The sequence below is a fragment of the Cornus florida genome, unplaced genomic scaffold (assembly GCF_030987335.1).
Source record: "Cornus florida cultivar Cherokee Brave unplaced genomic scaffold, ASM3098733v1 CherokeeBrave_3.0.0_Hap2_Chr04, whole genome shotgun sequence".
Classification (NCBI taxonomy): domain Eukaryota; kingdom Viridiplantae; phylum Streptophyta; class Magnoliopsida; order Cornales; family Cornaceae; genus Cornus; species Cornus florida.
The window spans coordinates 55,992,241-56,010,020 of NW_026775574.1; the positions used below are offsets into that span (position 1 = coordinate 55,992,241).

The following is a 17,780-nucleotide window of genomic DNA, read 5'->3' on the forward strand; positions in this document are numbered from 1 at the left end:
TGCTTAGGTGTACGATAAATGCTTTGCCAATGCCCCGTCATTCCACATCAGTAACAAGTATTAGCATGTGCCTTGGAAGGTTGAGCCACATCCTTCCCTTTTACCTGTTTCATTTCATTATGATCTCTCCTTTGGGGATATAGTGTGGATCTCTGATTGCGAAAATGTGAGGATTGATATCTTTCACGGTAATAAGAATGATTTCTACCACGACCATATTCATTATTGTGGTAGTTATTTTTACCACTACCATATTTATTTCTACCACCACGACTACGTCCACGTCCGCGTCCATGACCACGGGATGAGGCAACATATGTTTCAGGGATCGGTGTCGATCCAGTTGGACGGGGCTGGTGGTTTCTTAACGGAAGCTCGTTATTTTGCTCTGCCACCAGTAAACATGATATTAGCTCTGAATATTTTTAAAATCTACGCTCTCGATATTGTTGTTGTAAGAGCACATTCAAAGCGTGAAAAAGTTCATCAAAAGTTCTGGTGAATGTTTTTTAGCATGTGCACATTCGATATTAGCTCTGGTGAATGTTTTTTCCAGCAAAAGTTCATCAGTAATAGTATCATCACATAATTTCAATGTAGAGCTGATTTTGAATAGGGCAGAGTTATACTCAGCCATAGTTTTAAAATCTTGCAATCTCAGTTACTGCCAATCAGCCCTGGCCTTTAGGAGGATAACTGTTTTTTGATGATCATATCTTTCTTTCAAATTGTTCCACAAACAAAGTGGATCTCTTTCAGTGATGTATTCAGTCTCTTTTAGTGAGGTATTCAGTTTTTAGCTCCTCACTAATATGGCGCCACAGGAAAATCATGGCCTTTGTTTTATCTTGTAATGATGCATCATTGTCTTCTTTAATTGTATTCCCAAGGCCCATGGCATCTAAATGGATCTCAGCATCCAGAATCCAAGATAAATAATTTTTACCAGATATGTTCAAGGTCACGAATTCCAGCTTTGTCAAATTTGACATTTTCAGAATAACTAGATGTGACAACAAGTTAAAATATAATTTAACATAGTATATAAATGAATAAAATGACATTAAGTGAAACAAAAACATAATATGAATTATTTAAATAGCAAAGGTGGTAAAACCAGCCCTAGTGAATAAATTATTAAACAATAAATGTGGTAAAAATTGGTTATAAATTATTAAATAATAAAGGTGGTAAAACTGATTATAAGTAGTAGATCATTAAATAATAAAGGTAGTAGAACCGACCCAACAATCTATCAAAACTAATATCACAGAATAGATGTATAGTTGAGATAAAAAGAGGGAGAGAAAGCTTCTTCTTCAAATCTCAGGTGGATTAAACTTGTGCTGATAACGTGTAATGAATATATGTATATATATATATATATATATATATAGAAAAAATAATATTAAGTGAGAGAAATTATAAAAGGAAGAAAACTTTCAAAGACGTGAGGGAGAGAGACAGAGAGAAAGTTGATATTTTATTTTTCACACACAGCAGTAGATACATACATGGCCTTTTTATAGGCTAACAATGAGGTTTCTCATGTAAGCCACAAGGGTGGCCTTATTCCACACGCAAAAGGTGTCCTCATGGAAGACATAATCCATTGTGGACCCCACATAATTATATATATATAACAGCTGATCAGTTAATCAATTTATCATTTTAAGTCATGAATTACGTTTCATAATTGTAATTATACATAAACAAGGTATTTTTTAAAACCATATCTCTAAAAATTGGATGTTGAATTTGAAAACGTGCATAAAATGAAAATACACTAATACTTATAACTTCAATATTCAACGCATCCAAAATACCCTAAATAAATATGTATTTGATATTTATTATTTTTAATTGAAACTAAACTTTGAAAATCACTATTTCTCTTTAATTATATATCAGTTTTGATCGAATGTTTGTAGAAAAAGAAAATAGACTATTTTAATATTTTGTTTAATTATATTTCCCTCTTTCATGTGTTATTTATTTTCCCACTCTCCAATTAAACAAATGAAAACCCAAACAAGATGGTCAGGGGCGGAGCTCCCCATGGGCTAACCTGGGCTATATCTAGGCCCAAAAATAAAAAAAAAATTAGTATTATTGTTTTTTATTAGTTATAGCCCAGCCCCAGCTGCCCAATCCATAAAAAAACATAAATGATAAATGGTCTAGCCCAGAAAACAAGCTACATATAAATTAGAATTAGAGGAATGAAGAAGATTAAGGGATTGTTTAGCATGATGTGGTATTGTTTTTGGTGTTTTTATCTTCTCTGCTTCAATTTTTTTTTTCCCCAATAAATTCTCTATTTGAATTTTTTCTTAAACCCTTTTATTTTCAAATCATGGCTTCGCCCCTTATTATGGTAGTTGTATCATTTATTAGGGTTATAATGATAGCATCATATTTATTTAATCCTTTTATAAAGTGGACATGCAGTTTTGTGACTTTGTCATACATTCCATAGTTCAACATGAAGAAGAGCCGTTTTATACTATGTTTTTTTTTATTTTATGAACATTTTATAATTAGGGATCAAATTCAAGGTCCAATTTATAGTGATATAATTATAAATACCACCATCACTATTTTTTTATTATATTTATGAAACATTAATCATGACAGAATATGAAGAAAAAAAATAATAATCATAAATTGATTAAAACCATTGGTTCTTTAGCCAACAATTTTATGTACAAAATTTATCACCGAGTATTCATTTTTTTTTTTTTTTTTAAAAAAAATTATAGTTTTAGCGAATCAATTTTTTTAGTGGGAAAATTAATTTTTTAATCAAAAATTTGAAATTTTTGGAAAAATAAAAATAGAATAAAGAAAAAAGAATAATAAATTGATTATTTGGACACATCAGCACCATTGATTCCTTGGCACCGACATTCATAGCATATTGTTCATTTTTCAGGAATCTTATTTATAAAAATTATTATTATTTTTAATCTTACAAGGAATTATAAATTATGTATTTTACTAATTTAAAATAATTCAATTTGAACACTTATTTAAGAACCAAAATATGATTTTTCACTTTAGTTTCGATAAATAGTAATAAAAGAACAAATCATATTTAAGGAGTAGTGTATGTATTTGTTCAACGTAAGTACTTATACTAGGGTATTTTTATTTTATTCACATTTTATAACTTTTGTGTTAAAAAATTCAATTCAAGTCAAATGAAAAAGAAAAAAAAAAAAATCATAGACTGATTAATTGGATTGATTAACACCGAGTATTCATTTTTTTAATTTTTTTTATAGTTTTAGCTAGGAAATCAATTTTTTTAGTGGGAAAATCATTTTTTTAATAAATAATTTGAAATTTTTGGAAAATAAAATAAAATAAAGAAAAAAGAATCATGAAAATATACGTTGAGTATAGTACTATACCATGCTGTTTTATGATATTGGTTCTTTTTCTTTTTCTTTTTCTTTTTTTCTTTTTTTTAACTCAGTGATGAAACTAAATGCTCAGGTTATAAGGAAAAGATTTTAAAAAAAATATCTTTACCATATTTTATTAGATTTTTGAAACATAAATGATGACATAAAATTGAAAAAAATAATCAAAATTTTATTTAATTTGACCGATCAACACCACTACTTCATTCATCAGCAGTATATTATATTTTATTCACTGCCAATATGTCATTTTTCAAAAAAAATATATATATTTTGAGTAACGATTTATAATGTCTTTTAGTTAAGAAAAAAATATTAATTGTTAATTTTATTTTTGTGCAGTGTACTTTTAGGATTGAATGTTTTTTTAAAAAAAAACAATGATTTCAATGTTTACTTTTAATTAATAATAGTTTTTTTTTTTTTTTTTTTTTTTTTTTTTTGAGGCGTTGAGTATAATAATACGCTATGGTGTTTTATGAAAATTTTCTAACTTAGGGTTGAAATTGAATAATTAGTTTATAGGGATATTATTTTTTTTAAATGATCATTATTAGCTTTTATTAGATTTATGAAATATGAATGATGACATAAAATTGAAAAAATAATCAAAATTTCATAATTTTACTGATAAGCACAATTACTTCATTCCCCCAAGACAATATTGTCTTACAGTCATCGCCAATATTTTATTTTTCAGAAAATTTGAATAAGGATTTGTATTGTCTTTTAATTCAGAAAGTTTTAATAATTATCTATGTTCTTCTTGTAATAGCATACTATTAGGATTTAGAATTTTAAAGAGAATTAATGATCTCAAATTTTAGTTTCAAATAACAATAAAAAAATATTTTTGCTTATGTTGTTATGTATTTGTTGAGTGTAGTAGTTTATACTATGGTATTTTATAAACATTTTCTAATATAGTGATTGAATTAAAATTTCAGTTTAGATAGATAAGATATTTTTAAAAATCATGTTTTCTATTTTTTATTAGATTTATGAAAAATAAATGGTGTTGTAAAATTTTAAAAAAAAAAAATCAAAATTTTATTAATTGAACCTATTAACACAATCTCTTCATTCCTAAACACAATCTCTTCATTCCTAAGCACAATATTATCTTTCATTCATCGCCAATATTTCATTTTTCAGAAAATTTGAGTAAGGATTTATAATATGTTTTAATTGAGAAAATTTTACTGATTGTGTTTTTTTTTTTTTTGGTGCAAAGATAACCATTACGCTCGAAAATTTTAAAGAGAAATAATGATCTCAAAGTTTTATTTTCAATTAATAATAATAAAGAAGTCACTCATTTTTATTTATGTTATTACATATGTATTGCGTGTACTAATTTATAATATGGTATTTTATGAACATAAATGTAACTTAGGGATGAAATTCAATGTTCAGTTTATAGGGATATGATTTTTCAAAGGACAAAGTGCAGGAACCCTCATCCACTTGTAATCTTTTTCAGTAAATTTCACCGTCTAATTTTTACCAAAGAATCCCTTTCGACTTGTAACCCTTTTTAATAAATTCCTTTGTCTAATTTTTTTTACCAAAGAACCCCCTTCGACTTGTAGACCTTTTTCCAATAAATCCCTTTATCTAATTTTTTACCAAAGAACCCCCTCAACTATCTAACGAGGTTAAAAAGTTTATATTTGGACCAAAATGCATTTTTATTTAAATCTTAATTTTGTTGAACTTCAAAATTCCATATCTCACGAACCATTCATCTAAATATTGTAAATAATATATGCACAAAAAGCTTATAAAACAAAGATTTTAGAAATATAAGATTTGTTTGACAAAACTTCACAATAAAAGAAAAATAGACAATCTAAACATCACTACAACAATCATATTTTATTTTATTTTTTGTAAAATACTCAGTTTATTTACAAGAAAATTTTCAGAATTATTAATTTTCATAGGGAGCATAACATATAAAAAAATTAACCCCAATAGAGACCGAATATTTATTTTTATATTTTTTAAAATGGTAAGTGTATAAAAAAATGAAAATACTTTGACGCAAAATATGATATCTCATGAAATTGATCTCTATTGGAACTATATTTTTTTTCTATATTCGGTTCCATATATAAATGAATAATTCTGAAAATTTTCTTTCAAATATCTCGAGTATTTTAAAAATAAAATAAGATTCTTGGAGTAAATTTTTAGATTGCCTATTTCTCTCTGGTTATGGAGGTTTATTGTATAAATATTTATAGAATCCTTATTTTATAAGCTTTCTATGCATATATCATTTACAATTTTTAAATGTACGGTTTGTGATATATGAATTTTTAAAGTTCGAGAGAATTAAGATTTAAATAAAAGGACATTTTGGTCCAAATATTAACTCTTTTTACCTAGGGGTGTACAAAAATCTGATCAAACTGAAAATCCAAACCGGACCAAACCAGACCAGACAGTTTGGTTTGGTTTACTAAAGGTTTGGTTTGGTCACGATTCTAAATTTGTAAAACTGTAAAGATACGGTTCAGTCACGGTTTGAGGTCTTTTAGGACCGTACTAGACCGAACCGAACTTAACCCTTATGTTATATATATATGTTAAATTATACGACATATATAATATAATATATTTCTACAATTCAAATTACCTAGAAGTTTGTAGCAACTATCAATCTTATGGTCCACTTTTAATTTTATCTCTTATCAATTTATTAGATGACGATTATTTATTTATTTATTTTATTATTATTATTTTTTTGTACAGTGACTGAATTTTGAATTGTAGTTGATTGTTTGTTGTTGAATTAATAATTCTAAATGTATTAGGTCATTAGGAATTTTGAATTTGTTCACTTCAGTTCGAGAAGTGTTAGGGAAGAATGAATTAAAAGTCTGAATATATTAATAGTTTTGAATGTGTTGGTAACTTGGTTTATAGTTGTGCATGTGGATTTTGAAATATGAATACTTGTGTTAAAAATAAAAAAATAAAAAAAAAAATCATGGAACCGAACCGAACTAAATTGATTTTTCATGATTTGGTTTGGTTTGGTTCTTTTGGTCAAATGGTTCAGTTCGGTTTCAAGTTTTATGAATCTGTTAGAATTGGTTTGGTTCTATAAAACTCTTAAACCGGTTTAAACCGAATCGTGTGCACCTCTACTTTTACTCCTTCAGATAGTTGAGGGCGGTTATTTGGTAAAAAATTAGATAAGGGGGGTTTATTAGAAAAAATGATACAAGTCGAGGGGATTCTTTGATAAAAAAAAATAGACAAGAGGAATTTACTGGAAAAGATTACAAATAAAAAGGGTTTTTTGTACTTTCCCCTCTTTCAAAATCACTTTTACTATTTTTTATTAGATTTATGAAACATAAATGATGATGTAAAACTAATATAAATAATCAAAATTTTATTAATTGAACCGGTCAACACCATTACTTCATTCATTAGTAGCATATTATCTTATTTGCCATTCTCAATATTTAATTTTTTTTAGAATTTTTTTGTAAGGATTTATAATTTCTTTTAATTTTAAAAAATTTACTAACCGTCTATTTTTTCTGTTTTTACAAGCGTACTATTAGGATTGAAAACTTTAAAAAGAAATAATGATCTCAAAGTTTACTTTCAATTAATAATAATAATAATAAATCCTTTATATTTAGGTTATTATGTATCAGTTGAGTATAGTAATATCCGAAACCAGTCGAAGCATTGGGTTGCTGTCAAAGCTGTTGCCTTGAGCTTTTGGGGTTGGTTTCGATTAGGGGGTTACTAGTTTTTGTCTTGTCTATGTTTGTAGATATGCTGTGTCTTCGTTGGTTGTTTGTGATGCTTCTCTATGTAAGTGTCATTTGGCTTGTTATTGCCCGGGAAAATATATATATATATATATATATATATACACACACACACACACATACTATGATGTTAGTAATATAGTATCATGAAGTAAAATTTAAAAAATAATCAAAATTTGATTAATTGGACTTATCAAAAACATTGCTTCATTCATCAGCGTAATATTGTTGTACAATCATTGCCAATATTTCTTTTTTTTGTAAAAATTTGAGTAAGAATTTATAATGTCTTTCAATTCGAAAAAAATTAAAATTATCTATTATGTTTTTGTACAAGCATACCATTAGGATTGAAAATTTTAAAGAGAAATATTGATTTATTTTAAATTAATATAAAAATTATTTTTATTTAGATTATTGTTTAGGCATTGAATGTAGTAATTTATACTATGCTGTTTTATGAACATTTTTTAACTTACCGATTAAATTCAAATGTTGACTTTATAGGAATATGATTTTTAAAAACTACCTTTACTATTTTTATTAGATTTATGAAACATAAATGATAACATAAAATTGAAGAAAATAATTAAATTTTTATTGATTGGACTGATCAACACTGTTACTTCGTTGGTTAGCACAATATTTGTATCATTATTTTACTACCTTTTTTTAAGTGCTGGAATAATTATAATATTATTTATATTACATTTGTTTTGTGATTGGAAGATATATAATATTATCTATATTTATATCTATATTATTATTAAAAGTACTAGAATTTGTATCCAATTTTGAATTTCTATGCAATTTTGAGTTTTTATCCTCTATTTATTTATTTTTTAAGAAGTTTTTTAGTATTATTATTTATTTCAATAAAGTGTTTTTATTATTTTTATAAAAGAGTTGCCTTATGTAATTTGGAGTTAGTATTGTTATTATTAAAAAATAAGAGTCTTTAGTTAGATATTTATATTTTACAAAATAGTTTTAATTATACTTTTAAAATAGTTGCCTTATGTAATTTGGAGTTTATTATTATTATTATTATTATTATTATTATTTCTATGAAGAGTTTTATTATTTTTTTAAAAGAGTTGCCTTATATAATTTGGAGTTATTATTATTAAAAAAAGTAGGATAAAAAGAGTAAATTTTATTAATCTTTCTGACTGGATTCTAAATACTCGTGTAAAAAGATAATACAATTGACTTATATAAATATTAAAAATTTTAATTACTCGAAACAAATTACTAATTATTTATATATAAAAAAAAGTTATTTTGTTTCCTGTAAACTTTTTAGTTTACGTATCTTTTATTTTGGTGTTTTACTAGTTTTATTAAGTTCGTGTACGTGGAGAGAGTTCAAGCAATTGGGTAAGTTTATTATATCTTATTATTTTATTAGATTTATATCATTATTGTTTTTGGGTAGGGGTGTAACTTGGGCGGGCCAACCGGCCCAACCCAAACCAGCCCAAAACTTTTGGGGCTTGGGCTTTTAAATTCTCAAATTGGGTCAATTTTCTAAATTACACCTTCCAAATCTTTTGGGGCTTGGGCTTTTAAATTCTCAAAGGTGCAATATATATATATTGCACCTTCCAAATCTTAGTCGTTGAATGATCTTATCAAACAGTTGTTGGTAGCGTGAATCATTTTCTAAAAACCCTAAGCTCCATGGTTGTTATTATCATAAAATTATAAATACATGATTGATTGAAATCTTAAATAAACAGATTTGTTCTTATATATATATATATATATATATATATATATATATGTCTATATATGTTTTCATGTTTCCTATAAATACATCATTGATTGCAATCCTAAATCATGTATGTCTATACATACATGATTGATTGCAATCCTAAATAATTTCAATCTTTCATGTTCCAAGAAAGAAGACTTTTGATCTTTCTTACCTTTTGTTCAAAATCTTTTTAGTTTGATCTCGGACTGCTTGTATATGTATATGTTTGTTTTATGATTTTTTTAGAAAAGTTTTAAAATTAAAGTTTATTTAATAACAAATAAAAATAATTTTTTATTTTTATTTTTATATCTAAAACAAAATAAGATACATTTCATTTTGGTTGCATTAATAAAAATAAAATTAAAATTGGAAGCATAAAAAAAATTGACGTCTTAAAAAAAAAAAAAAAAAAAAAAAAAAAAAAAAAAAAAAACACAAAACAAAATTAGATAGGACTCATTCATGGAAAAAACAAAATTAGATTGGACTTTTTTTAATGAAATCATCAGTTAACTCACTCCTAGAGGCTGATCCCTAATTAATTTCTAATAGACCGATGTCAAAACACTTACAAAACTTTAAGACTTGAGTAAAAAAAAATTAATAATAATAAACTAAAAAAAATATATAACCAGTAACAAAATCTGGTCAAAGAAGTTCAAAGTCAGATGGTGTATTGTTGGACGTGGCTCTAACAAGATTATTGATTATGTATTGAAATTAAAGAAAGGTAATTGATGATGGTGTAAATTACAATAGTTCTGTTTGTACAACTGACCAAAGGAGAAAATAGTTCAAGTCAACAGAAAATATTTTGCCTTCCAATATTATCTACTTCTAACAATTAGTTGACGAGAAGCAATATATTAAGGATGTAGACCTGTTTGCTCCAAAACCATGAACCAGTACTAAAGCAGGGGGATAGAATAACCCTTCCAGTTCATAAACCCGCTCATGTTGAACTTCATAACTTTCAATTTCATGTTTACAAGTGCTTCTTTTCTCCCTCCTTCTCGGGCTTTCAACTTTCACCCACATAGATAAGTTGTATATGACAATGCCCTTGTTGTCGTCCTTTCAGCTTCAACAGCAGTAGATAAGTTGTATATGCCACTGTCTGACCCAACCGTTAATCTTGTTAGAGCCACGTCCCCAACTATATATGTCTTTTAGTTTTTCTTCAATATTAACAGTTGTTGATCTCTGTACGTATTTAATTTTCTGTCATTTGCTTTATATTTAGGGAAAAAAGAGTTGAAAATGGAAGTCATTGCTGCTGCGGTGGGAAAGGTGGTAGAGGTACTTACAGGCCGCTTTTTGGCATTCATGGGCCGCCAAATTGGTTATGTGGTTCACTACAAGAAAAATATCGAGGATCTCGATGCTCAAGTCAAGAATCTTGGAGGCGTGAAGGAGAGGATCCAAGGAAAAGTTGAAACAGCCGAAAACAATGGAGAAGTCATTGAGAAAGACGTTTTGAATTGGCTAACGGATGTGAATAAAAAGGAGGAAGACCTGAACAGATTATTGGCAAACAATGGAAACATCAAGTCATGTTTTGATGTTGGTTCAAGGTATCGGCTTGGTAAGGAAGGTAAAAAGAAGTTGTCTGATGTTTTGGGGCTTATAGAGCAAGCCAACAAGTTTGATACTGTTGGACGCCATGCTCCTTCGGGTGATATTTGGTACACAGCTACCACGAAATTTGAGCAGTTTGAATCCAGAGAATGTGTTCGTAAACAGATCATACATGCGTTGAAAAATGATAAGATTTACAAAATCGGAATACATGGCATGGGAGGTAGTGGCAAGACGAGAATGGCAGAAGAAATTGCCAAACATGCTAAAACAGAGAAGCTTTTTGATGAGGTCGCCAAGGCAGTCTTCTCCCAAAATCCAGATTTGAAAAGAATTCAAGAAGAGCTTGCAGACTGTTTAGAACTTTCATTCAAAAAAAATACTGAAGTTGGGAGAAAGGGGGAGCTGTGCAACAGACTGAAAAATGGGAAAAAAATTCTTGTAATAATTGATGACATTTGGAATGACAAAATTAACCTGGAGGAAATAGGAATCCCATCTAGCGATAATCATATCAAAGTTTTGCTAACCTCTAGGGAAGAAGATGTGTTCAGTCGGATGGGGGTTCAAGAAAACATCCCAATTGGGCTTCTACAGGAACGTGAAGCATGGTACCTGTTTAGGAAAACAGTTGGAGATTTTATTGAAACTTCTCCTGAAGTTTATTCTGTTGCGGAAGAAGTGTGTAGAGAATGTGGTTGTTTACCATTGGCAATACTTGTAGTTGGAGCAGCACTAAGGGAACAGAAACAAAAGCATACATGGGATGATGCACGTGTACAATTGAGAAATTGCAGGGGAGAAAACATCAAGGGAGTGACCAAGGAGTTGTATTCACGCATAAAGTGGAGCTACGAGTTTCTAGAGCACACAGATGCTAGGTCATGCTTTCTGCACTGTTCTTTGTTTCCAGAGGATGCTGAGATTCCAATTGATGACTTGGTGATATATGGAGTGGGAACGAGGTTTCTTTTAGACAGCTCACATCCAATGAAAACAGCAAGAGATAGAACAAGTGTGTTGGTTGATAACCTGAAGAAATCTCATTTGCTATTAGAAGGTAAAAGCAACGACTTTGTTAAAATGCACGACATCATTCGAGATGTTGCCATCTCAATTGCATCAAAAGAAAAAGGATTTCTGGCAAAAACAGATGTCCGAGAGTGGCCAGAGAAAAATGAATATGAATCCTGCAGGGTAATTTCATTGAGGTCCAAACAAATTTGTAAGCTTCACTGTGAATTACAATGTGCAGAATTACGCACCTTGGTATTGGAATGCAACACCTATCGTAAACCTCAAGTTCCAGATAATTTTTTTAAAGGGATGAAAAAGCTAGAAGTTTTAGATTTGTGTTCCGTGCGGCTGTCATCATCACCTTTAAATCTGATCAACCTTCGGATGTTGCGACTCTATAACTGTGAACTGCAGAACCTAGATTTTCTCAAGGAACTAAGAAATCTTTTGATACTAAGCATTGTTGATTCTGATCTGAAAGAGGTGGCTGTGGAAGTAGGGCAGTTGACTAACTTGCGGTGGTTGGATTTGAGCCGTTGTGAAAACATCAAGATCATTCCATCAGGTGTCATAGAAAGTCTATCCAAAATTGAGGAACTGTACATTCCATATGATTTTGGGGAATGGAAGGGTGAAGGGTATGCAAGTCTTGATGAGCTTAATTCATTGACATGCTTAACCACTTTACAAATTCACATAGGAGATGGCATGCTACTGCCCAATGAGCACTGCTTTAATTCCTTAAACAGATTCAAAATATCAGTTGGGAGGACTCAGGGTTTTCGGTTTTATGAAGAAGAATTAGGAGCACGAGTGTTGAAACTTGATGATATTAGTATGAGGAAGGAGTTCAATATTTTGATTGAGAATGCGGAAGCACTTTTTTTACAGAATGTGGAAGGTTTAAAGAATGTGCTTCAATGTGGAGATGGAAAAGGGTTTCTGGATTTGAAATATCTTAGAATCGAGGACTCTAGTGACATGGAACATCTACTTGGCAGTCCAAAATGGAATTTTCAAAGTCACGGTGCTTTCAACAAATTAAGTGTGTTAGATATTAGACGTTGTAGAATGAAATTTCTCTTCCACGTATCCACGGCAAGAGCTCTTCTACAACTCCAAGAATTACAAATACAGGAATGCGAAATCATGGAAGAAATAATTCTAGATGATGATGAGGAAGTAATGAATAATGTTACTTTTCATCAATTAAAGAAAATGGAGTTGTACGGACTACCAAACCTCGTAAGCATATGCTGCACCAATAGGAAGAAAACGTCAAGCACGGATTGCAATACTTCCGACCTTGCACAAGCTTTCTTTAATGAAAAGGTATGCTCTATTGCTCAAAACATATTTTATTCATATACCACTTGGAAGTATACTTGTTGTACATAATTAATTAGCCTATTTCAAAAACTGGTATATGCCTTTGGAGTCTCACTTCTCATTCTCTGAATTTTTCACCCACCAGCATCAAAAGTTTGGGCCTTGGGGCACCATTGGTGTGTTTGGAATCACTATCATTGCTTATATAATACAATACCATGTGAATGTCAACAATCTATATATATATATATATATCTATATCAATGTCAATATCAATATCAATATCTATATTTATATTTATATCTATATCTATATCTATATCTATACTATTTTATTATTCGAAGTAAAAAGAGTTTTAGTATTTCAGAATTTCATTTATTAATATAAAAAATATTAATTAATTAATTAATATAAAAAAAGTTTTAAAAGAATTTCTATAGAACTCTAACATAAATTCTCTATTTATTATGAGTTTTTTAATTATTTTTAATTAATGTAAAATAAAAAATAAAAAACTCAAATTACATATTTATTAATTAATATAAAAGAGTTTATATAAAACTCTAACACAAATTATCATACTAATATTAAAAGTACAGTTTCACTATTTCAGTATTTATTTATTTATATAAAAAATATTTATTAATTAACATAAAAAAATTTATTAATTAATATAAAAAAGATTTTTAAAGGATTTCTATAGAAATCTAACAGATATTTCTATACAACTTATATTATAAGTTGTTTAGAACAATTTCTATAAAACTCAAATTACCTGTTTATTATGAGTTTTATATTTTCTTAGAAGAGTTTCTATAAAACTCAAATAACCTCTTTATTATTTTATTTTTTAAAAACAGTTTCATTTATTTGTTGAATATTATTCATTACAAAAATAAAAATTAGTGAATTGAAATAAAAAATAGTCTTGATTTTGATATTATTTTAGGAGTTTGAAAATATATTGTGACAATTTATATTCATTGATTATTAATAAATATATCAGTGTGATTAATTTAAAGAATTAAATTTTAATTACTATTTCAAAAAATAATTATTTTCTTACTTCGTTGAATATTAATTTTTAAATTAAATTTTACTCATCTAAAAGCATGTATCGTTTTACTAGTAGACAAATGACAAAAGTGGCAATGTGAATTAAATTTTCTCCGTGTCTATTCTTTTCACTTACTTACAGGACTATTTTGAATTAAATCATTTAATATTAATCTTTATTGCATACAAATTCAACTTGGAATTGAAAACTTGAATGAAAAATTAAACGTATTAATTAATTGTTAAATTAAAGAATTTAAAGGTCTTCTTAGTAACAGAAGCCCAAGAAAGCCCATAACCCTAAACCATTTATAGAAATGAATAAAATTTTTAATAGCCGAATATAGGACCATAAACGATTTTTAAAAGCTTCCGCATAGACCCATTTTCCCACAGCTGGGTCCACAACCAAAATCTGGGAACTCTCAGATTCTTGCTACAACCTCTCATTCTTAATTGTTCAGCCTGCACTTCTTGCCTTTGCATTTACATCTTTCTGCAGGGTTTCATTTTGCCTCTTGGGCTTTGGTTTTTTTTGTTCGTTTTGATTTGCTGCCTTCATGCCCAGGTTGTTCATTTTGCTAGATTCACGGTGTTTAAATATAGCTCTTTATATTTTGTTTTCTTGCTTTTGGTTATCACTAGGATTCCTTCAAATGTGCGCACATACACTACGTAAAGAGTTTATGAAATTTCAGTTGCTCCATTTTGAAGGAAGAAAACCATGTGATTAAGTCAAGTTATAGACATAATTTTCTTTTTTCTAGGGAGATTCAAGCAATTTTATATATGGACTAATATTTGCAGTTGGGTTGTAATGGGTCAAAACCCAGCCTAACGGAGGCGCTTGGCCCAAAACATTAAGTAACCTGCCAAATAGGCAGTCCCAATATTATGTAATAGAAGCCCAATAAAGAAGCCTAAACAATTTATAAAAATCTACTTTGTGATTGGGCTTTAAAGCTGATATTTGATCACACAAAGAAAACTTGATTATGAGGTATATGTCTTTCTTATTTTTTAACTTTCTCTTTATATGCTTGGACGAAGTTATGTTAGTTGAAGTATTCTTTTAACGGAAAAAAGTATCACAACATAATTCTTTTCTTGAGTACTTTTTTTCTATCGAAGAAAAAAAAAACAAAAAAGTATTTATAAAAATCTAGAGCACAATTATGATAGATATACATTTACTTTTCCCACACTCAAAATGTAATATATATATATATATATATATATATATATATATATATATACATCTGCCATATAACACTTGTAATAGTGAAGGCGAAGGAAGCTTGTTTGTAAAATTTACGAGCAGCACTAGTTAAGTAAAGAGCTGAGGTTTATTGATATGATGCAAATCTTTTGATCATAATATGATGATTGATGAATTTTGTAGGTTTCATTCCCTGCATTGGAGGAACTAAAGATAAGCGAATTGGAAAGCATTACATGGATATGGGATAACCAATTATTCCTAGCTTCGGAAGTAAAAGAAGAATCATCCTTCCAGCAGCTGAGGGAGATAGAGATAGAAAGATGTCAGAAACTGGTGAATGTGATACCCTCCAATTTGATTCCAAGGTTACAGAATTTGGAAACGGTCGAAATTAAAGGGTGTGAGTCGGTGGTGTCAGCAGTCGAAGTGCTTACTATTGAAAATGGGTCTGCAACATCAATGGAACTACCTCAGTTAAAATCAATGATTCTTAGGTCACTACCTAAGCTGATGCCCCTGGGTTTGAACAGAAAGGAGCATTCTGATCACACACCTAACATTGGTGCCTATTCAAACCTAACATCTCTTAACATTATAGACTGTCATAGTTTGAGAAATGTATTCTCATCATCTATGGCAAGAGATCTTGGGCAGCTACAAGATTTGATAGTAATGGACTGTGAGGATATAGAAGAGATAATTGCAATTGAAACAGGAGAAGGGAAAGATGAGGTAGTGGATGAGGAGATCATTGTTTTCCCTCAATTAAAGAAAATGGATCTTATAAAGTTACCAAATCTCAAAAGTTTCTGTGGACCCAAGAAAGAAGCAGTGGAGGATGACAAAATTTCCCAACTACAATCCCTCTTCAATTACAAGGTACGTATTTCCTAACTCCAATTTAACAAATATGCATCATTCACATTTTTCATTTTTTCTTCTTTTTAGCTCAGTCAGTTCTTTTGTGCATAAATTTATTTCTTAATACATAGAATTTATGTTATTGTTTTATTATCATTTTCAGTTTCCATGTACCATGCAAGTTTATTGAGATAAAAACAAGCGTTTTGTTTTTTTCTTGGAGACTGTGGAATAATATTTGCAGTTGGGCTCTAATGGGCAAGCCCAATCACAAAACCCGTAAACCAAAACAATTTATCGAAATCCATATCCTTGAATTTATTTTGACTTGAAGTGCATGGGCTTTAAGTATTAGCCCTTTTTGCATGCGGCTCCTCTTACATGGTAATACTCAATCGGTGAAGGCCTACACCTTCACTATCACATATGTGGTTGTTATGACACATCATGATTAATAAAAAATAAAATAAAATAATGTTATCCAAAAATTAAATGGACCCACATGACTTCCATTATTTTTATTTTTATTTTTTATTAACAGTCAAATAAGTTGTGTCATAACAAGACTTTATTACCTATGTGCTGAGATGGTATAAGCCCCATGAGGATCAAAGTATTGTTTTTTTTAATAAGAAATTTTATGGTCTAGATACATTTATTTTTAAAAACTTAATTTGCCCTGATATTTTTAATCAAGTACATAATTAAAAAATTATTCTTATTTTGAATGTCAATTAAACACAAATATAGAATGCCTCCTTAATTATCAGGCTTATATCATTTTGATGTTTGAACTTTCTATTTTTATGTTTAGTGAAGTTATGTTGCTTGGAGAATTCTTTTAATGAACTAAAACCATCAAAACATGATTTCTTTGTGAGTATTTTTTTTTTTTTTTTTAATCTAAGAAAAAAGAAGAAGAAGTATTTATAAAAATTTAGGCCACATTTATGGTAGATATACATATACACATATATATGACAAATATATAAGTTGGTCAATCACAAAATAAATTTTTCAATAAATCTTAAACAAAAGACTCAAATTACCTGTTTATTATGAGTTTTATATTTTCTTAGAAGAGTTTCTATAAAACTCAAATAACCTCTTATTATTTTATTTTTTAAAAAGAGTTTCATTTATTTGTTGAATATTATTCATTACAAAAATAAAAATTAGTGAATTGAAATAAAAAATAGTCTTGATTTTGATATTATTTTAGGAGTTTGAAAATATATTGTGACAATTTATATTCATTGATTATTAATAAATATATCAGTGTGATTAATTTAAAGAATTAAATTTTAATTACTATTTCAAAAAATAATTATTTTCTTACTTCGTTGAATATTAATTTTTAAATTAAATTTTACTCACCTAAAAGCATGTATCGTTTTACTAGTAGACAAATGACAAAAGTGGCAATGTGAATTAAATTTTCTCCGTGTCTATTCTTTTCACTTACTTACAGGACTATTTTGAATTAAATCATTTAATATTAATCTTTCTTGCATACAAATTCAACTTGGAATTGAAAACTTGAATGAAAAATTAAACGTATTAATTAATTGTTAAATTAAAGAATTTAAAGGTCTTCTTAGTAACAGAAGCCCAAGAAAGCCCATAACCCTAAACCATTTATAGAAATGAATAAAATTTTTAATAGCCGAATATAGGACCATAAACGATTTTTAAAAGCTTCCGCATAGACCCATTTTCCAACAGCT

At 28.5% G+C, this 17,780-nt stretch overlaps 1 protein-coding gene across 2 annotated transcripts in view; it reads left to right on the forward strand.

Moving 5' to 3' along the window:
- The window catches only part of LOC132303278 (putative disease resistance protein At5g05400), a 44,160-nt gene that overhangs the window by 18,546 nt on the left and 7,834 nt on the right, over positions 1–17,780 (forward strand). For both annotated transcript variants that reach the window (XM_059800488.1, XM_059800487.1), the window contains exons 4-5: positions 10,234–12,917; positions 15,373–16,071. In XM_059800488.1, coding sequence (XP_059656471.1) covers positions 10,251–12,917; positions 15,373–16,071 — 3,366 coding nt within the window. In that variant the 5' untranslated portion in view covers positions 10,234–10,250. The remainder of the gene's footprint in view (positions 1–10,233; positions 12,918–15,372; positions 16,072–17,780) is intronic.